This window comes from Rattus norvegicus, chromosome 10, assembly GCF_036323735.1.
Source record: "Rattus norvegicus strain BN/NHsdMcwi chromosome 10, GRCr8, whole genome shotgun sequence".
In the NCBI taxonomy this organism is placed as follows: domain Eukaryota; kingdom Metazoa; phylum Chordata; class Mammalia; order Rodentia; family Muridae; genus Rattus; species Rattus norvegicus.
In genome coordinates this window covers 19,103,454-19,126,332 of record NC_086028.1, presented here as the reverse complement: position 1 = coordinate 19,126,332, position 22,879 = coordinate 19,103,454, and the positions used below count along the sequence as shown (strand labels likewise).

At 46.2% G+C, this 22,879-nt stretch overlaps 1 protein-coding gene across 1 annotated transcript in view; it reads right to left on the bottom strand.

Moving 5' to 3' along the window:
* Positions 1–7,327: 7,327 nt before the first annotated feature.
* Positions 7,328–22,879, bottom strand: part of Kcnmb1 (potassium calcium-activated channel subfamily M regulatory beta subunit 1) — a 56,992-nt gene continuing 41,440 nt past the window's right edge. Inside the window, exon 4 of the mRNA XM_039085796.2 lies at positions 7,328–8,493. Within this exon, the coding sequence (XP_038941724.1) occupies positions 8,230–8,493 (264 nt within the window). The 3' untranslated portion in view covers positions 7,328–8,229. The remainder of the gene's footprint in view (positions 8,494–22,879) is intronic.

Below are 22,879 nucleotides of genomic sequence, written 5' to 3'. Positions count from 1 at the left end.
ATTGTACTATATGGTATTGTATTGTACTGTATGGTATTGTATTGTACTGTATAGTATTGTATTTACTGTATGGTATTGTATTGTACTGTATGGTATTGTATTGTACTGTATGGTATTGTATTGTACTGTATGGTATTGTATTGTACTGTATGGTATTGTATTGTACTGTACTGTACTGTACTGTATACTGGATCGTATCCCTGTGCAGTCTGGAGTGTCAGCACTCAGCACGGTGACTGGTATCTAACAAGGAAGTCGTAATACACTTCCAGTGAATGTTGAAAGAGGAGGCTGGGTAGATGATCCTGCTAAGCCACCCTGCACGACACGCTTCTTCTGGAAACACACATTCTCCTGTGTCCCCGAGTCCATAGCTGCACAAACTCTTGATTCTCTTGTGAAATTTCCTTCTAAGTAACCAGAAAGACCTTAACCTGCCTCCATCCTTACTCACTAGACACCAGGAAAAGAAAGCCCATTGTTTTCACCCAGGTTAGGTTTCCTGCATGTTTTCAGATAAAGGATGGATGGCCAAGAGCCGGTAGGTGCTTTAAAAGCATCCGTTGAAACCTGGGAGGTAGTAACAAAAAGATTTGCCGTTGAGTTGGCCCATGTAGGCCACTGCCCTTCAGGAGACCCCAGTTCCAGACATTCATATATCACCGTCACCTTCTCACCTTTTCTAAGATGAACTTTGAGCGTGTTCATTTATTTTCTGTACTAGCTTAATCCAATTTCTTTCTTAACTTGAGTAAATATTTTCCAGGGCTAGGAAGGTGGCTCACTGAGTAGGGAGCTTGTCACAACAACCTGAGTTTGATCCCTAGAATCTACATATTGAAAAGACAGAACTCCTGAAGATTGTCCTCTGCATGGTGAGAACTGTCTCCCCTCTCCCAAATACATAAATATGGTTTAAAACACTGTTTTCCTCTTTCTGACAACCAGTCACAGGAATCGTGATTTAGGTAATCTTGTGGTGTTTTACTTACTCACAGCAATGGAGATTTTGTGCGTGTGTGTGCGCGTGTGCGCGCGCATGTGTGTGTGTGTGTGTATGTGTGGTGTGTGTGTGGTGTGTGTGTGGTGTGTGTGTGGGGTGTGTGTGTGGTGTGTGTGTGTGTGTGTGTGTGTGTGTGTGTGTGTGTGTACAGGAGCTTTGTACACCAGCCATTGTAGTACTATTCTCTACTAAGTTTCTAGCTGTTCTGACCTGAACTCCGCCGTAATTAGCGTACAGCCCAGGAAGTAAATTGGTGGGTAGGTCTCAGGTCTCAGTGAGGACACAAAATGGAAGTGCTAACATCTTTCCTGGACGCCAGAGATCTACATCTAGTTCAGCCAATACTGGATAGTCCTCAACGCATGTCTGCTCCCCAGGCAGAGTTCAGCTTCCTTATCTACAGATGGGTCAACTACACCCAGAGCTGGAGATCAAACCGGAGACTTGACTACCACCCCACAAAAGGATTGTCCTCTGAAGAACAAAAGGAACCTGGTACCCAAGTAACTAATTCCACAAACGGTTCTGAAGGCTAGAGGTCGGTGCTTCGGGAGGAACATTTGAGTAGGCTTGGCTGTGGAGAATGGGAGTCATCCAGGGAACCTCTGCTAGCTGCAAAGACCTCATGTCGGGCTCCAGCCTCTGCAATCCATTGGCACATGGACAGGCCTTTCAGCTGAACCTTCTTCTCTTTCTTAAATATTTATTTTTGTTACCTTTAATTATGTGCGTGCATATGTGTGCACGCATACTTGGGTATAGTTAATTTTGTAAATATCTTACCTACACCTGCATCTTGACTGTGACCCAGCACACAAGTTCACTACCACATTACTTTTCAAAAGTTTTAGATTTTGTAGCAATTTTGGGTTGGTGGTTTTCCGGTTATGGGTGCCCTACTCGTACAATGTATCTGATTAGTGTGTCAAGTATCCGACTAAGAGAGGACTGAATGTAAGATTAACACAGCATGAAATAATCATTATGTTGCCAGGAGGACTCAGAGAAGCTGCCCTGTACTTTGAAAGGTCTCTCTTTTCCAGGCTAAGCTGCCAGTGACAGCATGGCTTCTGCAGACAAAGCGAACTCGGTGCCCACTGTTGGTTGCTAAAGGACATTTAAATGGAAAATAGCCCAGCTACTGGAATCAATGTGTCCTTGGGGAAGAAAGTAGAGTTCTGGACTATGCCACACCAGCAACGCCGTAAACCAAATTCTCAATTTCATGGTCTCCTGAAGGGCTCACGGCTCATGAGGGTTTAGAGAGGAAAATATAAAGTCACAACAGAAGGCTAAACCTGAAGGTTAACCTTGCTGGGAGACCCAAGACCCTTCCAGAGTTAATAAAAATGCTTGATGCTTTGCATGGGCCTCAAGGAGGTGAAGTGGAACTCCTTAGTCTTTAAGTGTGGTATACCCAGTGTTTTCTCTCCATACAGCACACATAGAAAGGGAGGGAGTCACAAACACCACTTTAGGTGATGCAGATCACTACCCACAGTAACAGCATCCTATGAATGAAAAGAGAAAAAGGAAAGGAAAGAACATGACTGTTCCTAGGTATGGTGGAGGAGAGAGTTTATTATAGATATGTGGGAGAGCATATCCAGAGATGAAGAGCCCAGAGTTGCCATGACCCTGAGCCATGAGGGAGAAGGGTAGTGAGTGAGATGGGCAAGAGGAGAATGAGGTACATCAGCCATGGATGCCAAAGATTCAAAAGGGGGCAGGTAACCAAAATGTCTGGATTATATAGGGAAGATCCCCTAAGGGAAGAACAGTCCAGCCCCCCAGTCCCCCCCCCCCCCCCCCCCGCAAGCTGGAGAGTTCAGGATAGAGGCTGAAGTATGCTAGCCATACCCAGGGATAAATAGGTCAGCTTAGATATGTTAAATAAGCATCTCGGCCTTTTGTTCTGGGTTTAAAAGTTGAGGTCTTGGAAGTACCTGCTGTCATCAGGGAAGAGTGACCATTTTATTTTGTAACCTTTCTTTCTCAACCCTAAACTTCAGTCTAATTTTAAACAAACACACAAAAACAACAACAACAACCAAAACCAAAACAAACAAAAAGCAAAAAAAAAAAAAAAAAAAAATCTGTGCAGATCAGAAACAAATCCCAGTTCAGAAACATTTCACACAATACCTCATCAGTCAAGGTCATCAGATACAGGGAAAGTCAAGTGGAGCCCAGGAGATTTCTTAGCTTACATCTCTGTGACTGATTAACACCATGACTGACAGTAGTTTGTTGGGTACAAAAGGGTTAATTTCAGTTTATAGCTTACAATCCATCATCAAAGGAAACCAGGGCAGAATTTCAAGGCAGAAACCTAAAGACAGGAACTAAAGCAGAGACGATGGAGGAGCCCTAATTACTAGCTTGCTTAGTAGCATTCTTACACAATTCAAGATCCCCTGCCTAAGGATGGCACCGCCCACAGTGGGCTAGACTTTCCTACATCAATTAACAATCAAGAAAATGCCCATAGTCACACCCGCATGTGAATCTAATGGATTCACTTAGTTACTCAGTTGAAGTTCCCTCTCGGATGACTCCAGTTTGTGTCAAGTTGACAAAGGTCAGACAACTCAGAGAGATGAGTGCATGTGATATAGGGAACAGAAGATGGATGGTAGGTAAAAGCTAAAGAAATCTGAGTAAAGCATAGATTTTAGGTCCTAATAATCCACCAATCCTAGTTAATCCATTGTTACCCAGGCGATATAAACGATATTGATGATAAGGGAAAGTGGGACCTGTCAATTGCATGAGAGTGCCACACCCTTTGCAATTTTCATGCAAATCTAAAGCCGTCTTCAAACAGAAAGTTTATTTTCATGAACAAGCTTAGGTGGCCTAAGCTTGTATCACCCTTGTATCACTAATGTGCCTATGATGCCCCCAAAAAAGTCACTTGAACTTCATAGTAGACTCTTTGAACAGAGGGACAGCACTTTATTCATACATCCCCATGGGGACTGGTACTAAGCAGTAGTCACTAACTTATGCCATCCATTCATCTATCCATCCATCTATTCATTTATCATCCATCTACTGACACCAAGCTTTCTCTGTCTCCATGAATCTACCCAACACTCACATGTATATCCATCAGTCCATTCAATCATATACCCATCTACCCACCCATCTATCCACTCGCCACCTATTCATCAACACACCTATGCACTCGCCCATCCATCCATCCACCTAGCCAGCCAGCAAGTACCTCCTAGTGTCTTCACTGTCGCCTCTCTCCAGGTTCTGTGGATAGAGAAGAATAAGAAAAACAATGAGTTGCCACTAAGTACACATTCTAGCGAACATCGTGGCTGATGAAAATAAGCAGACTACTGAGTAAGAGGCACCGGAAAGTTATTGTGTAGCTTTGGCCATTTCACCCCACGTAGAGCATCGCAGTAAGAAATCCTCCTAAGCTTTGAATGGTCAGATAATGCACTTACTGGGCTTCCTGGCAAAGCATGGCTGAAAGCTTCCAGGAGTATGGGTGATGCTAGAGTAGTTGCAGCCCCTTTGGGTCTCATCCATTGTGAACGATAGCTTCTTCAGAGGTGTAAAGACAGAGCTTCCCCTTTAGTTACTTTCCCGGACTCTATATCCCCAAGACCATATTGAACTGGGAAAATGGATATCTAGTTATCAGGATGGTGTGTCAGGAAGTGGCTGAGATCTCAGGCGTGAGGCTGGTGACTCCCTTGCCTGAGGGAGTCAACAGGCTGAATCTGAAGGGCCCTCTGAAAGCAGTCAGAGTACTGTGATGGTAATGCGTGATATGCTTGGAAGACAGTGTTTTACAATAAACATAAGTTAAACAGGGTGGTACCCTAGACAGCTACTTTAAAAGGAATACCCAGATCACCTCACAAGAAGACTGTATTGGGGTTTTGTTTGTTTGTTTTTGTTTGTTTGTTTGTTTTTACTGGACGTGTTTTTTTTTCTTGCTTTTGTTTTGTTTTGGGTTATTTTGTTGTTGGTTTTTTTGTGTTGTTTTTGTTTGTATTTTGAGATAGGGTATTTTTTTATCTATTTTTTTAGATTATAATATAAGTCCATCATTTACTCATTCCCTTTCCCCTGGTGCCCTCCATATACCGCTTCTTTGTTTCTTTCAAATTCATGGCCTCTTTATTAATTATTTTATGCATGTATATATATTTTATTTCTTTGTTCCTAAGTACAACCTACTCAGTGTGTATCATGTTACTTGCATGTGTGTTTGAAGAAGTAAAGTTTCATAGATGTGAAAAAGAAAGTTATAAAAACAAGGTGAGAAATACTTCTGGTGGTCAGGATGCCTATGACAAACTTGTGACCTTTCTGAGAGATACATCTGACGTCATGATGCCCAGTGATATGATAAAGTTTTGGTGATCAAGATTCTGACTAAGCTAATTAAGACAAAACAAAAACACAACTGTTCTCAGAAAGACCCCTTACCCCTCCCTGTGGTAAATTCTGAGAACAACCCCAAGATGTCATCCTGACCTTGCCTGACCACCCAGTTCACTCCCCCTCTAAGGGACGTGCCAACTTAGCCCTTTCCCAGTGATTCTCCAAGGCCAGGTGTAGGGCTGGACAAAGAAAGTACTAATTGAGCCAAGAACAGCCCTTGAGCAGGCCAGCCAATACCTGACCAGATCCTTTGTCCTGTGTACCAACAATGAGAATGGGCCAGTTAACCCTGTTGCTGAAGTCCGTTCTCTGTAATGAATAAAAGTTGTGTACTTTTTGGGTTCAGGGTTGCCTCTCCCTGCGTGGATGAACCACCCCACGTACGTGGATTTAAAAACCTCATGCTATTGCAGCAGTCACTTTGTCAATCTGTGCTCCGTGGGTTGCACTCCTGAGGTAAGGCCACTATGGGGTCTTACAACATGTTCATATCTGAAAAGGGCTGAGCGTTTGGAGTTGGATAATCAAGTGGTATTACTGATTAATTGACAATTTCATACATGTATACGATGTATTTTGATTACTCTCCCTCCCTCATCTCTATCAACCCCTCCCTGCAAACTCCTTTCCCAGATTCACGAGCTTTGGCTCGGTTTTATGACTGGTTTAGTTTAACCAAGGCTGTGTGTGTCACTGGATTGGATCTGCCCATTAAAAAGCCCAGTGACGTCATCAGTGGCTTACACAACTGAAGGCAATGAATTCTTCTCTCCCTAGATCTTCCCATAACGGACAGTTCATCGGTGAGTGGTTGGGCGTCCTGAGGTTCTCCTCTATCCTAGCTGCTAACGCCCCCATTTTTGGAAGACCCAGTGCGGGAATCCACAGCTACAGATTCGTGATTACAATGCTTGTCTTCCCAGAGAAGATGGCCATTCACAGACCTGCCTCCTCTCTTCCAGTTCTTACATTCTTTCTACTCCCTCCTCCATAATGTTCCCTGAGCCTGATAGGAAATGGTATGCATGTCTTGTTTAAGGGCTGCGCACTCAACTGTCAGTTATTCTCTGCACCTCGTGTACCTTGTGTGTGATTAGCTCTTACCCATTGACTTAATGATTACCTCATGTATTTATTTATTCACCATACTTATTGACTGCTACATGTTGGGTACTGTTTACATCTATCAGCAGGGTTACACACAACTTATGATTTCTCCTTTTTTCTATCTATATAAATATAAATATTATATAAATCTAATTACAGTTTCCCTCCTCCAACTCCTCCTCAGGTCCTCCCCACCTTCCCTCCCATCCCGACCTACACATACTTCCTCCCTCTCTTTAGAAAACACAGACACCTAAAGAATAATAACAGCCGACAGGAGCCGGATGTAGATCGCTCCTGAGAGACACAGCCAGAATACAGCAAATACAGAGGCGAATGCCAGCAGCAAACCACTGAACTGAGAATAGGTCCCCTATTGAAGGAATCAGAGAAAGAACTGGAAGAGCTTGAAGGGGCTCGAGACCCCAAAAGTACAACAATGCCAAGCAACCAGAGCTTCCAGGGAATAAACCACTACCTAAAGACTATACATGGACTGACCCTGGACTCTGACCCCATAGGTAGCAATGAATATCCTAGTAAGAGCACCAGTGGAAGGGGAAGCCCTGGGTCCTGCTAAGACTGAACCCCCAGTGAACTAGTCTATGGGGGGAGGGCGGCAATGGTGGGAGGGTTGGGAGGGGAACACCCATAAGGAAGGGGAGGGGGGAGGGGGATGTTTGCCCGGAAACCGGGAAAGGGAATAACACTCGAAATGTATATAAGAAATACTCAAGTTAATAAAAAATAAAAAAAAAATAAAAAAAATTTAAAAAAAAAAAAAAAAAAGAATAATAACAGGATAAGACAAGGCAAAAACAAACCAGAATAGGACAAAACAAACAGATGAGAGGCGAATACTAAAAATAAAAATAAAAATAAAAAAAAAATCCAGTGGAAAGGAAGGGGGCAGGAAGGTCTAAAGGGAAAATGAGTTCAGAGTTTTGAGGAACAGAAAAGCGCAGAGCAAGCAGGACCCGACAGAGAGATGGCAAGGGAGTGAGAGGCAGTGAGGATGAGGTGGTAAAACTTGAGACCCTGGGAGATAATCTCAATAGATTTGGAATGTCAGCTCCATATCTCAGATCTGGGATAAGACACTCCTTATTCTCGGTTTCCCCACCATGAAAGGGAGAGGCACGCACGTCTGAGTTTGAGAGAGGAAGATTAGATAAGGTGGTTCTATAAGATTCTTACAAAGCAGATGTTAACAGGCATGAATCCCTTTCTTGTACTAAATGAAGACCCATCAGAAAACTCCATTGATGGGGTTGGGGATTTAGCTCAGTGGTACAGCGCTTGCCTAGGAAGCGCAAGGCCCTGGGTTCGGTCCCCAGCTCCAAAAAAAAGAACCAAAAAAAAAAAAAACCCAAAAAACAAAACAAAAAAAAAAAAAAACAAAAAAGAAAACTCCATTGTTCTGACAGTATTCGAAAATGCACTTGGGAGGCAGAGGCTAGCCTGGTTAACACAGTGAGTTCCAGGCCAGCCAGGGCTAGAGAGAGAGAGAGAGAGAGAGAGAGAGAGAGAGAGAGAGAGAGAGAGAGAGAGAGGAAGGAAGGGATAACAAATAAAAGAAAATGCAAAAAAAAAAAAAATCCCATGGCGTGTCTCAGTTCCCCATTTTGTTTATCTCTTGACATTTCTTTGTTGCAACAGTAACGATATGCAAAACTAAAACTAAAACAGCTTCATGCCTGATTCCTTCAGAACACACCCTGGCCACGACCAGCAGGGCTGTCTCCTAAGCAGTCTGCAGGGTCCTCACAGGCCGCTCTGTTCTCCACTGGACTCGGAATCCAAGGCCGATGAAGAGGGAGTTGAGGGCTGAGAGGCTTGAAGAACAAGACAAAGCCTCGGAGTGCAGACTGCCTTCCAGACGTCTCTCCATTCCCATTGCCTGTGGGGAAGCTGTTACTTCGGGAGCACATGGCTTGCTTCTTCTCTACTTTCACGTAGTTTTTCTTCTCCTTAAGAAAAATAAATAAATAAAAAGAGATGACAGGGAGGGACTGAAGGTGCAGCCATTAAGAATGCTATTGCTCTTGCAGAGGACCTGGGTTCAATTCCCAGGACCCACATAGCTATTCTCAACCATCTGTGCCTCCAGTTCCAGGGGATCTGACGTCCTCTCTGGCCTCCATGGACTCCTGGTACACACACAGTGCACAAATACATACCAGGGGAAACCATTCATACGCAGAAAATAGAAAATAAATCAATGAATAAGTAGAGTGGTGAGATGGCTCAGTGGGTAAAGGAGCTTGCTGCTAAGCCTGAGAACCTGAGTTCAAGCCTCAGTACCTACATGGTAGACAGAATTGTCAAGCTGACCTCTATGTTGTACTATGACATGTGCCTGCACAAACATATGCACATCTGTGAATCTGCACATCCATGAACATACACGCACACTACCAAAACATGTAAACAAATAAATGATAAAGGTAAGGTGTCTAAACAGATTTGGGAGGTGCCAGATGACATCCTGGTAAGAAGGTAGATGATTTAAAGGTAGATTTTTCCCCAGGCCAGAAGCCAGAATGCTGCTGCATTTCACTGGAAGACTCCCAGAGCACACACACACTCTCTCTCACACACACTCACAAACTCACTTCTACTCCACTTCCAGCCCCCAACCTCAGGAAGCTAGGGCTGGATATGACTCACGGGCAACTCCACTTTGTTTGGGGCACAAGACTTCTACTGTTTGAGGCCACAGGGAGTTACTGAGAAAATGCGGTCCTAACCCCAAGGGAAATCCCCACCCCACAAATGTGTGACGGCCTGGGAAGACAATGGCCCCCGTTCCCAGAAAGGATGTTGTGTCCCCAGTCAAGGTCTTGAAAGGTGCAGGGCCTAGGACACATGGCATACAGCTGGGTTAGTGGAAGGGGAATGTGGGCAGCACAGGGTCCTTTAGAAGAGTGTACCGGGTGGGAAAGGAAGTACTTGTATGTGCATTCAACGGTGGGCATGGGAAGGGGAGCAGGCCATTTATCTTTGGTACCACAACTGCTACGAGGTTTCCAAACTTTCCCTTGGAGCAGCAGGCTTTGGAAAGAGAAGGTGGGGGAACCCCCACCCCCACCACCGTCCACCCCTCCTGCCTCCCTCTTCTGACACTCCCATTTTCATAATACCCCAAGTCACGAAGGAAGCAGTGAGGACTGTCAGTGCTCTCCTTGGCTCATATCAGGACACTCTAAGCAGTGAAGAGAATGGAGCAGGCACATGCTTCTCCATCGTGTCATGGTGGGAGAGGAGATGAGGCCTGCTGGGGAGGTGACCAGCCATAGGGGCTGGCTCTATGGCTCCATGGGACACAGGGAGATGAACTGTCATGAAGTTTCTGATCAGACCTCTTTGGCTTTCTTTCCTTTCTCAAGTGCAAATGCATCCTTGTGCCTCCTGCCATCCCGGTTCTTCAACTCACAGTATAGGGTGGAGAGGTAGGCAAGGGACAGTTGAGAAGTTTGGAACGCAGTTACACCTCTAACCTGCTTGCTATCCTATCCTCGGGGGTCAGTTCTGCTGGCAGTCCCCCTCCCAGGCCACTCAGAGTCTACTGCAGTGAGGTTGACCAATACTCTTAGCAGCTCTCTGAGGAAGCAGAGCCCTCCCCCTCCCCATTGAGTCACAGGGTGGGCCAAAAGCATTGCACCAATCCCATCATCAGGAGGGTGTAAAAACGACAGCACTGTCTGGTGAAACCACAGGAAGACAGAATTTTTTCAAACAGCCATCAGTCGACAAAAGACGCCTTCCTGGACCCAGAGATCAGATAGAAGCCTGGGCCCAGTTTTGGGAAAGAAAAGAAACATTAAAAATAGATACTCTTAGCTGAAACTTTGTGAGAAAGAACTTCTCCCAGCGGTTTCCTGGGGTAGACACCCGTGAGCCACCAGAGACCACACTCAGTCTTGCCCAGTGGCAGACGGCCTCCATAACACAATGACAGAAACTTAGGCACAGCAGAGAACTGACCGCCAGACTGTACAGGTCACTGTGTGTAGATTCGAGGAGGTTTCTGAAGACAAGTTTTGAAGAAACATACAGAAGATATTATAATAGAACCCGCTTTGGCCATGAGAATTACCAGACAGGGTGATGGAAGCCGGTGGGTGACAGAAAGTGGCTAAGCAGGTATCTCTGGAGAAATGTCTTTATATAGGAGTCATGGTGCCTTTGTGCAAAGCTGCAGTTCTGAATCTTGGATGGTAGTTACTGTTGCCTTACAAGTCTCTGCCTTGTTTCATTTTTTTGTCAGGGTTGGCAAAAGCTGCTCTGGTTTTGATCCTGACAAAGCTCACCGTGAAGAACAGAAAGCAAGATGTTTTGGAAAGATGCTTCTAGAACAAGGCCTGGCCACAGCAGGGTTAGCCACTCAGATCAGGAGCCCCAGCTCCTCGGTTGTTATTAACTGAGACATTACCGTTCCTCCCCAGCAGAGGGCGGAGTACCTTCTCATTCCCCTCACCTCTAAGACCACAACTAGAGCAAAGTCTGTTTAACAAAGAAAATGTAACTTGTCGTTTACAAAGCTAAAACAACAATTAGCCTACACGCCTGCAGCTGGTCTGGGTGTAATAAAGACCCCAACGTTTCATCTTGGACTATATCATCACATCACGGTTTTTACCAAGAGATTATGGGATCATGGGGAACACGCTCTGGGACCGAAGCATCTCTCATCTTGGCCCTGTGCAGTCAGTTCCTCATAGCTGAGCCTACGGAACTGGCACCAGGCTTCTCTGGAGCCTTGAATTCACGCCTCTGCCCCAGGTTAGAGCCTATTTGCTCACTTGCTGGAAAGATGCTTGTGCCAGTGTGTGATCTTTGACTAAAGCGGGTTTGGGGTAATGCGTGTCCAGTAGATCCCAGCGTGTGCCGTGGCAGCCCCATCTTCAGGCACCACAGGCATTCGCCTGGACCACATGTGTGCACAGATTAAAGCTGTCTGGGCCTCACAGACTAGATCAGTTCCTCCAGCAGGAAGGAAGAGGAGAGGACTCCGGATTTCACTTCCGGGGTGCAGAAAACACCAGATACTGTGTCTGCCTTCCCTTTTTAGATAAAGCCTGCCTTCTTCTGGGGTTGCTATCAAATCTCCTCAGTTAATCGTCTGCGGGGTGAAAAGCTTTGTGCCAAACTCTTTACCCTGTGTTATGAGAGAGACGCCTTCTGCGGCTTGGCTTCTCCCTGTGTTTTCTCTTTCTCTCCTGCCATGAGCTGGCTCTCTCTCTTTCTCCACTCTTCTGTTTGGTTCCTGTTAATCCCAAAGATGGGAGGAGAAAGACCAGGGAGCCAAATCATCATGACCAAATTAATTAAAGCAAACAATTAAAGTAAGCTTTTTTTTTAAAATGTGTTAACAGGATGTTCCCCCTAAAGCAGGGTTCAAAGGTCAGTGTTGAACATGAGGAAGACACTGTTTTTTATAGCTCAGGGTTAGGGGTTTTCCAAATGGGGAATTTGGAGGGCAAAACAGGCAGGGATAGAGAGGTGGAACATAATCATAGCAAGTTTGTTGTAACGATCTCCTGAAATGAAGATGTGACATCCAGGTGATCATAGCAACAGAGTCCTAACCACAGGGAGTCATCTCGAGGCACTCCTAGGTGGTCGGCCATACAACCTTTTGAAACAAAGATAGGGCTGCAAGATGGTCATAAGCAACCCATTGAATCAAAGACTTGGTGGCTGTTTCTTGGGACAAGCGGTTCCAAATGATCTGTGGTTGGGTCACAGGCGGGGCATAGTCTAATCCTTGAGAAACAGAGGTTTAATCATAAGCAGGAAGGAATGAATCATAAACATAGAACAGGAATGAGCCTGGTTTGTCTTCACTGTTCGATGGCTTTTAAGCTTAAGATGGAGGCAGGTTGGCTCATTAGTTCCCTCTTCTTTGTCATCTCTTGCTCCCTCCAGGTGGTGAGACTGTGCCGGTCTTTCAAGTAAGAGGTTCTGCCTGCAGCCGCTCAGTTGACTCATGGTCCTACCTTCTCAGTTGCCTCAGTGTTTATTTACATCTAGGACACCAGGAGTTCCCGAGAATAGGAGAACTACGGTGACAAAGAGTGGTGTTATTTCCTCCCAGACACTGAGCTGATGCCCAAGCAGCCACTGAGCTCAGAGCAGTGCAGAGAAGAGAACCCCAGAAAGTCTCCAGGGCGTCACTGAGAGAGAACAAGAGAGTGAGGGTGTGTGTGAGGGAAAGAAAGACGCTTAACGGTCCCAGAACATTCTTTTAAAATCCAAACTATATCTGCAGAGAGCAGGAAGGTTTAAGATTTTAGATTATAAGGGTTTTTTCTTTGTTTATCATGAATGAAAGCTTCCCCCCTCACCCCAAACCAGGGAAGGTTCCCTAAGAACCTTTAGTTCCTAATCCATGTGTGCTCCATGTCTCCTGTATTTCTCTGGGGTGCAAGTGCACTAGGAGGGGCAGGTGCCAAGATGCTGTACACATGGGTTAATCAATCTATCAGGGGTACCACCTGTCCCTCTGTTCCCTGAGTCCCCTTGCTTGAGCAGAGACCGTTCTACTGCATGGCAGGTCAGAGCTGCAGGTGAATGTTGGAGTTAGATCCTGGAACCTGGATCTGCCACTTGCATGTGAGTCTCAACAAGGTTCCCTTAACCGCTCTGAATCTCAGTTTTTCCATCTGGAAAGTGGGAAATGATTGTGTCACTCATGTTCCTATAGTCTGGATTGTTAAGAATATTAATGTGGGGCATTGGACCGTGCCACCAGACAGAAGAACTGGTAAGGTTCAGAACCCCCGATAAAACTCATAGCTGAGAACAACAGGAGTTCAGACTAGTTCCTGACCAGATCCCTGTCCTGGAGCATATGACCATGACACCCCTCTAGGAGACCATGACAACTGGTCACATAGCACAGACATACGGTTCTCTTGTTAATGAGGTATCTAGGGGCCCCGAGTGTTTAGCCAGTGAGCATCCCCCTTCCTAGCCACCTCTTCCTCCAAAAGATATTTAATCTCTGGTTCACCCTGGGTAAGTCTTGTGCATCCTCATCTGCCATGAATAAAGCAGTTTGGACAAGCAAGGACTGTCTCCTTCATCAAGAACCACTTCAGGGGGTTGGGGTTGGAGAATCCTTCCTCATACACATCTGTGTTTAAGTCTCTTGTAGAAAGCCCTCTTCCAGCCTCTCTGCCTTTTGGCACTCACTTGGAACTAAGCCAGATTCACCCTGTCCCGGGCTCATCTCAGGCCAGAGGGTCCCCATTTCCAGCTCCTCAGTCTCCAGCAGCATCTGGGTGCACGGGAGAATAGGAATCACCATCCTCAACTCTTCAAGGTTCCCAGCACCGTCTGAGTGCACAGGAGTTTAAGGACCACAGCCTTTGCCCCAGCCGCTGCCATTTTTCACCTGGAGAAACATAGGCTAGGACCCCTATCTTAGGTGGCACTTTGGCTCCTCTGAAGAAATGCACTTTCCCCTCCCTGAGTGGCTTCTCAGCAGTCTTCTGACACCCCGGCAGCAAAGCGGAAATGCAGACCCACATTACTGTTAAATAACCCAGCACATAGAGGTCATAACTCACATGGGTTCAACCCAGCCCTGGCTCCACATTTTGTGTTCCATATTCACGGTCCTAGTGGTCCTCACATCACCTCCGCTATGTGAGGACTAGGTGATGTTTAGAAAGAAAAGGCATATATATGTTCCTGCGGGAGCTCTCTTCCCTTCAGTAACCTCACTGTGGAAGCAAGAAGCAACTTCCCTTCATCCACCACCTGTCTGTGTTAAGGTTTGTCTGTCCGTGTTAAGGTTTGTCTGTCCAGTGTTGACAGGCCCGTGCCCTGGGTGGGAACCCAGCTCTGAATCAAAGCTAAAGCTTTTTGTAAAAATAGCTTGACCCCAGCCAGAAAAGAGGCTGCACTGGAGTCCCCTCTACAGAGTCAGTCACTGGGTGCCTGAAGAATCTTGGGCAAGGCTTCTTTATCTCTAAGGTCTCGTGTTTGTGTCTGGAAGGCAGAGGCAAAGCTGTATCAGACTGTGGTGAGGTGGGTGAAGAAGGGAGCAGTATTAGTCCAGAAGAAGCAATGGGTGGTGACATGTGTATTCCAATATCCTCACCTCTTCCTCCTTAGATCGTTCCTTTCTCTTATGGTAACCTTTCCATATACAAGTCTCAAGTATGTGAGGGAGTATGCATGTATGTATGTGTATATGTGCATGTATGTGCATGTGTGCATATGTGTACAAGTGTGAATATGTGCATGTGTGTGTGCAACCATGAATGTGTGCATGTGTTTGTGTGTGTGCAAGTGTGAATGTGTGCGTGTGTGTGTGTGTTTGTGTGTGTGTGTGTGTGTGTGTGTGTGTGTGTATCCAAGCATGGTGCTGCTGTACTGTATTCCCAGCTCTTAGAAGGCAGGGGCAGGCAAGCAGATTTCTATGATTTCTGGGCTAGCCTGGTCTACATAGTGAGTTCTAGGCTTGCCAGAACAAAAAATTAAAGATCACCCCCTCCTCGTGTGTGTGTGTGTGTGTGTGTGTGTGTGTGTGTGTGTGAGAGAGAGAGAGAGAGAGAGAGAGAGAGAGACAGAGACAGAGACAGAGACAGAGAGACAGAGAGAATTCCGGATCCGAATCTGACTAATGTCTAGTTCTATTCATTTTCCTATGAACGTTTACATAAAAGCCGGAGGAACTGACTGCTTAGAGGGAGGAAGGAGATCAATAGGAGGGGAGATAAGAGAGGTCAGGAGGGAGTGTGAACAATGGCAAGGGGCGATATCTGTGCTATGAAAATATTTCAACAGCATGTCTCTGTATACTAACCGAAATTATTTAAAATCCTAACAATGAAAAATGCCCCAGCCGGGGGTTCTGCAGGGTCTTCTCCTCCCTCTGCTCCATTAGGGGCCTACCTCAACTTGTGCTCCTAGACTCTCAAGAGAGAAGCCAAACCCAGGGTTGGCTAAGGCACCTTCCCGATAGAGGAATGAGGACTGCACATACTTGGGATCTCCACAGAGAGACTCCCATTTTCTGGGAAGGGAGTAACATTTCAGCCTAAAACACTGACTGCCTTGGCTGCATGGGTCCTCAGTTCCTTGTCACTCAGCCACTGTGTGACAAGTCAATTTCTCTCTTGATTCTGAGCTTCCTCATGCGCAAAAGTAGAAGTAAGTGAGGATGGTTGACATAGGAGCCCAGTGAGAAAGAGCCCCGCTTGGCCGTGGCAAATGGTCACTATGCAGTCGTGTCACTGTCACTCCTGACCATGTCAGATAGGCCAAAGCTGTTCTCTCCACTTCACTTGGCCACACATGATCTTGAGGCTTTGAGCACCCTTATGTAAATCAAATTTTAGTGGCACTCTCAGAGTGCCGTTAAGACACAGAGGGTCTCTGCTGCTCATGGGTTCCCAATGCACCGATCCCTCATCATAGCTCCAACATAAACAAAATGCTGTGGACCAGCGAGGGGTGTCAAGGAGCAATTACTTGGCAATTTTCCTTTTTCTCCCCAGTGGAAGCCGAGTGAGATGGAGACATGAGGCAGGAGGAAGAGCTTACATTCTCCTCTCTTTCCCTTTTCCGGGTGTAATGTTCTCTGCAGAGTTGGGTGGCTGCCTCAGTGCCAACTCAGCACTGTCCTTGGAGGGCAGGCCACAGGGATGGTACCTGAAGGCTGTGGGGAGGGAGAAGTGGAGTCAGTCGGTATTAGGCAGAGGATCTTGAAAGCCTGCTACACATTGCTCTAGGGACGATGTCTGTCTTGGGGGAGGGGGTGGGGAGTTAACTTCCAAAGTGGGATGAGCTCTTGCATTAGAATTACCCAAGTGCTCGTTAAAGGGGTGGGTCTCTGTTATGTACAGAAAGGGTGGCAATCATGTGACAAAGCTGGAAGACAGGACAGTACGCTAAGTGAACCAAGTCAGGCTCAGGAAGACGGATGCTGGATCAGCTCTCTCACATGTGGACTCCTAAAGTGGTCGAGTGGTTAAAGGCGGAATGGTGGGTTTCTTAGGCTGAGAATGGAAAGAGGAGGCAGAGGTTGCTGAAAACTGGCTAGGAGGAATGTGTCCCTGTGTTCTGCTGCCCAGTGGGATGGCGAAGGTTAATGGTAATTATGTTGTGCATAATTCAAAACAGTTAGCAGGGCAGTGCCGGTGTACAGCATTCAGGAGCTCTGCAAGTTCAAGGACAGCTAAGAGAGGGACTGTTGGATATGCTTTGCATGAAGAGAAGATGGATGCTGGCGCTATGGACGGTTATTTAATTTGAACATTAAGTTGAACAAGTATCAACGTGCATGTTAGGACATATCATAATTCATAGAGATCCAGAACCCAAAGTCTCAGACCATGGAAATCAGCATGTGCACATGCTGTGGGCTGGGGTGATGCCGGCATCTGCAGTTGTCTAGAGGATCAGGTGCCTGTGCTGGCAGGCATGGGAAGTGAGTGGCGGATGCAGAAATGATTGACAGGAAATCTGCACAAGACAAACAGGAACCGTGCTCTGTCATTTATGGAATGTAGTACCCAGACGGGCCCTTTGCAAGCCATTTCTAAGCATAGGAATAAAACCAGAGTCCTCTTGCCTAGTCTTAAATTGTGACCCATCACTACTTACCAGCAAGAAAAAGGTAAAAACATCTCTCAGCCTCACCTGGCCCCAGTTTCCTTAGCTGTGAAATAAGATAACAATAGACTTGTCTCCTTAGAAGGATCACCTGCGACCTCAGATACACACCTGAACTGAAACTTAGATCAAGGCTTGCCGCTGAAGCCTTCTGGGCCAGTGACTTCCAGCACGAACCTCAACTGTGTTTTTCATTGTCCTACACCACCACTCTGTCTGCCTCGTACCCTTTGTTCCTTTTCAGGCAGAAAGAACAGAACAAGACACAATGTAACTAGTCCAAGGTTAAAAAGCACTGGCGACTGGAGCCCTTGGCTTTTTCATAAAATATTTAGTGTTCTCCGGTGCCAGGCTCTATTCTAGGCATTGGGGGTTTTGTGGTACTGATGGTAGACAAGGTTCCTGGACCCACGGCAGTCCTGTGCAGTTTGGAAGCAAAACTCTGCCTTCAGAACCCATAGTTCTAGTCACGCTGCCTCCTTGACGGCCAGTGGGTTTATTTCCATTGAGGGTTGAGCAGCCAGGAAAGCCTGAGAGGTCCAATAAATCCTGCTCTTCCATAGCTTTTCTCTCTGCCTTCCAGAGAGACAAATCTGTACAATAGGGACCTGGCCTGGTGGAGTAACTTCCACCTTTCTGTCTCTGTCCCTGGCCCCGGGGCCTCTAGAGACTGTATTCAGTGATGAGAGTTTAAATCTAAGATCACCATGGGATTATTGTTCAGCCTGGGTATTGCAGGGTCTCACAACCTAAGTTAGGAACAGCAATCATTTCCTAGGCACATCTATTATAGCATCTGCTGCTTGGTTCCAGAATGGTTCTAAATTCAGTTAAGAAGTCAGAAAGAAAGCCAATTTCTCTCTCATAAGCCTTCCTCTCCCGAGCAGAAAGGAGTGGAAACAAAGGCTCCCTCTAGTGACCAAGTGGAGCATTTCAGAAAACGCTCACAAAGCCACTTCAGCAGTTACCGAGGTTACAGGAGTTCTCAATGGTCCTGGTAGAAAATGGCTACTCTGTGGTCTCCAAGGGCAGAAAACCAACCTGTCTTAGAATTCTCACGCTTCTGAGGACCATAGCTCTAACCTCCCTCTGTATACATGCAGGTCCCTGGGGTCTGACTGTATGTGGTGATTCTCTGACCTCCCTGAGTGAGCTAGCCCCCCTCACCAACCTTCCCCAAACACAAGTCACTCCATTGGCTGGCCTGCATCTACTTACCCCTTCACCCTGTCCAGAGCCAAGACAGAGTTGGGTCTTCAACCCTAGGCTCAGTTTCACCTCCTAGAAGCCATCTCAGCATTTTTGGAACCACGCAATACCCTAATGATTGGGACATTCTTGCAAACAGATGCCTCTCTGCTGACTCAACAGAGGTCCTACAGTTGTGGGCACAGGCCCTGGAAGGTGCCCCTTTGAGACAAGTCTGCTGACCTCCTCAGGCTGCAATCTCCTTGTCTGAAAGTTGCAACTCAGAATTCTGTGGTTAAACAGACAAATATGGCAAGTACTTTGGAAAGCTGACGTTCGTGCTTTTATTATTTTCATAGCTCAGAAATCAGCTAAGAAGCTGTATTGTTTTGAGCTAAATTAATTTTAGCTCAAATTAATTTAGCTGAGAATGTGACCCTACCGTGTATGGATTCCTTCCTCTACCAACTGTTCTGTTATTGTGACCCCTGTTCTCTCTCTTCTCTCTCTCTCTCTCTCTCTCTCTCTCTCTCTCTCTCTCTCTCTCTCTCTCTGTGTGTGTGTGTGTGTGTGTGTGTGTGTGTGTGTGTGTGTTGGGAAAATGGTGTATGGGTAAGCAGTGTTAAGGGCTGTCCAGTTACCTAAAGCTCCCACAGACTTGACAGTTTAGTGGCTTTCCATACTAGTCTATTCTTCATCAAATTACTTCCCTTAATTTTCACTTTCGAAAAGGAAAACCGGACAAGTCCTTTGTGTGTGGCCTACTTCACGGGAGGTTTAAGCAGACGGGAGTCATGCAGACAATTTAAGGTCAGTGTTAGATATACTGTTCTTCAAAGTCCTCCAGCTGTTCATAGGAACTTGAGGTCAGGATCTCTCCTCTGCCCTCAGCGCTTTCTCATGAAGTTTCTTTTTAATGAGTCTCTAAAACAGGGAAGGTTACTTTTGCCGGGTCTCCCTATACTCATTGTTTATGAAGATGTTCAGGACCTGTACCGTAGCCAATTCAACCCCTCCCCCAAGAACAGTTCAGGGGCAGCTTTCTCTCTCCCCTCTATTCTTTACAGAAGTATATTTCTAGGGGCAGGAAAGATGTCTCAGCAGCTAAGAGCACTTTCTGCTCTTACAGATGCAGACTTGGCTATCACACTTGCAGGGTAGCTCACAATCATTTGAAAACTGCCATTCCAGGTGACCCAATGCTCTCTTCTGGCCTCTGCAGTCCCCAGATGTATGTGATATACTTGCACTCATGAAGCCAGCACTGTGTGCACACACTTACATACATACATGAAGGCAAAGCACTCGTACCCATAACATGAACACATCTTTTAAAAACCCATTTCTGCTCCTCCTGTTTTGTAATAGAAAGGGTGAAAACTGACCCAACAGAAACAGAGAGCCCCACAGCAGGCGGTGTGGTGCACATGTGAGGAGGGAGAGTTTTCAAGGCCTCTCCTCTTTCTGAATCATAGTAATGTCTAAAAGGCATTAGTTCCCTAGATGAGGCATACAGTCAAACTTGAGAAAAGTCTCAGTGGAGGTAGCCATGGGAAGTCCTGTGGTGGCACTTTGGAAGTAGCTCACATCTCCCCCACTCATGCTGAAGCCACAGAGCAAGAGGAGCCTGGAAAATCCTCCAGGGACAATTGTGTCCAGCCCCTTGTCTTACTCTGAAAGTTCTTAGTCTAAGGAGACCCAGCTCTTGGGCTCGTGTCCAGAGATAGCTTTTATGTAAGGAAGGCAGAGTCACAGGTATTTGACACTCATGGTAAGTCCTTGGGGTATTAGGATATCCTGGGGATGGGGTCATCTGTGGGAAATTCTTGCAAACAGATGCCTCTCTGCTGACTCAACAGAGGTCCTACAGTTGTGGGCACAGGCCCTGGAAGGTGCCCCTTTGAGGAAAGTCTGCTGACCTCCTCAGACTGCAGTCTCCTTGTCTGAAAGTTGCGACTCAGAATTCTGAAGGTCTTCCTTTGTCTAGAAGGCTCCATGATCAATGTTATGAAGACTCACTTTTCATTAAATGTAATAACCAGGCCATGTGGCTATCCTACTACCACCCTCATTTTACAGATGGGGAAACTGAGGCCTGTGAGGGTTGTCTGCACCCGCAGAGACAAAAGGTCAAGAGAGTGAGCTGCCTGCCAACCCAGGCACTGTCCTTTGATGCTTGTATAACAATCTGCCTTTAGAAATAGAATTTCATGTACGCTGGATTTATTTTCTCACCTTGTAGGCAGGCATACCAACAACAAGGTAAATAGGGCCTACCGGATGAATAACTGCCTTGGTTGATCCAAAAGTAGGAGGGTCTGCACTATAAGGACAGGACATGCATCTGTAATCACACGGGACCTGTCCTTTGTAGCCAAGGCTGTAGGTGGGTGGAGAAAACTGACAGGAATTCACTGCCAGCAGGAAGCCTTCGCCCCGCCTCCCATCCGGCCCTCCCTGAAACACCCCAGCTTGGCACTGCGATTGAGCCTCACTAATTGTTCAGTTGGTTTCACCATCTGAGACACTGGGCACCATGACAAGGGACGGGTTTCTCAGATCTGCAGTGAGAAATCAACCAGCGTCTGGGAAACAGTGCCTGCACAGCCAGCATCCCACCCCAGGGGACCCATGTAAACTCCCACTGACTCCAGATGCCCATTCGCTGCCCAGAACTCTGAGGCCCTCCACGCACTGATGCAATCACGGAAATTGGATGAGTATCTCAAGGGTTCTTAGTCACCTGATGAACAAGCAAACATGTCTCCTCTCCAGGTTCCTTCTGTTGGAGTCTGACTGGGTTTCTAGAGCAATGTTCTCCTGAAGGCCTGGAGCTGCCTATGCCTTGACCTTGGCCACAAAACCATTATCCCTCACCCCCACACCCCCCAACCTTTCCTGACAAGTGGCTTTGGGGTAGAAAAGAATAACCAGTCAGACCTGGTGGTGAACAAGTTAGCCTAAGCAAACGGCTCTGTGAGTACCCATGAGAAAGCAAAAGGGCCTGAGCACCTACCATCATTGTTCCTTAACAAGCTATGTCACCGCAGAAGACCTAGGACCGTTTGGGACAAGGTGTATAGCAAAATATAAAACTCAAATGCCCCTAATTCTGCACACAGTATGGATAGAAATGAGGCAGTCACCGGCAGTTACTCTGTTCAGGGTTCTGTCCACTCTGCTTCCACACTGTGACTCAGGACTGCTCTCATTTCAGCACTGGAGGTCCTGTGTCCCTGGAAACCCCTCGTCCATTAAGAAACCAGAAGAGGGGGTTGGGGATTTAGCTCAGTGGTAGAGCGCTTGCCTAGCAAGCGCTAGGCCCTGGGTTCGGTCCCCAGCTCCGAAAAAAAGAAAAGAAGAAAAAAAAAAAAAAGAAACCAGAAGAGTTGCCCAGGCCCACTCTCGTTTATAACTATTTTTGTTAGCATATAAAGTAATGGGTTTCATTGAAATGCACAACTTTATTATAATACTGTCATGCATGGACATCACTATACTTTGTTCTCTATACTACTGTCTTTCTCTGTGCCCCCTTTCTCCATCTTGACGGTTCCCTTCCTCCATCAAATAGTGTCTCTTCTGCGTTCGTGTTTAAAATAAGGAATGAAAGGCTTAAAGAACTGGAGTAACTGAGCTGTGTGCAGGTACACAACGAATGGTCTTCGGCTGTTTTCTGTTCTGTTTCAAAATGCTTGAGCCCTGGTCATCCTTAAAGAACAGAAGTTCTGGAAGTTAGAAAGCTCAGGGACATATAGGTCCAGCATCTCTCTGGCAAGGACTGAGGGCCTCATGCTATATACCCTGCCATGTCAGAGGGCACTGCATGGTGAGACAGAGCTGTACCAACTCAGATCCCTCCTTCTTTCTTATAAAGCCACTTATGACCCCGTAAAGCCTTCTCTTGACCTCATCCAATTCTAATTACCTCCCAATGGCCCCACACACTTCCAGATATTATTAGCAGTGATTTTGGAGTCTGAGCTTCCAAACTGTGAACTTTGGGAAGATACATGCAAATCATAGCACAGTTGTACACTGATGAAGTTCTCATGGGCCCTAAGATTATTAGGTCCATGCTTGGTATTGAGCTAACTCAGCAAACTCTTGAAAAGATCAACATGTCAAACACATTCCTGTGGGTTTGTTTAGGGCTGGGCTGCTGGGACTCCTGGGACTCAGGCTGGGGATGCTGAGAGGGAATCTATGAAAACAGGGTAGTTTATGCCAGTTTTACCAAGTCCAGACATCCTTCCCCTTCATGGGTTCTCAATACATTCTAAACAGTATCTTACATCTGTGAATTTAACCACACACCACCAGATGCAATAAACAACAACAACAACAACAACAACAACAATTAGCACTGGTTAAATGCCTCAGTGGGTAAAAGCACCTGCCACCAAGCCCAAGGACCTAAGTTTGATCCCCAGAACCTACAAAGTGAAAGAAGAGACCAAAATCCTGAAAGTTGATCATGTGTTCATCACTCAACAAGTAAGTGGGGAAAAAAAACTAATAAAAAATATCTAGACA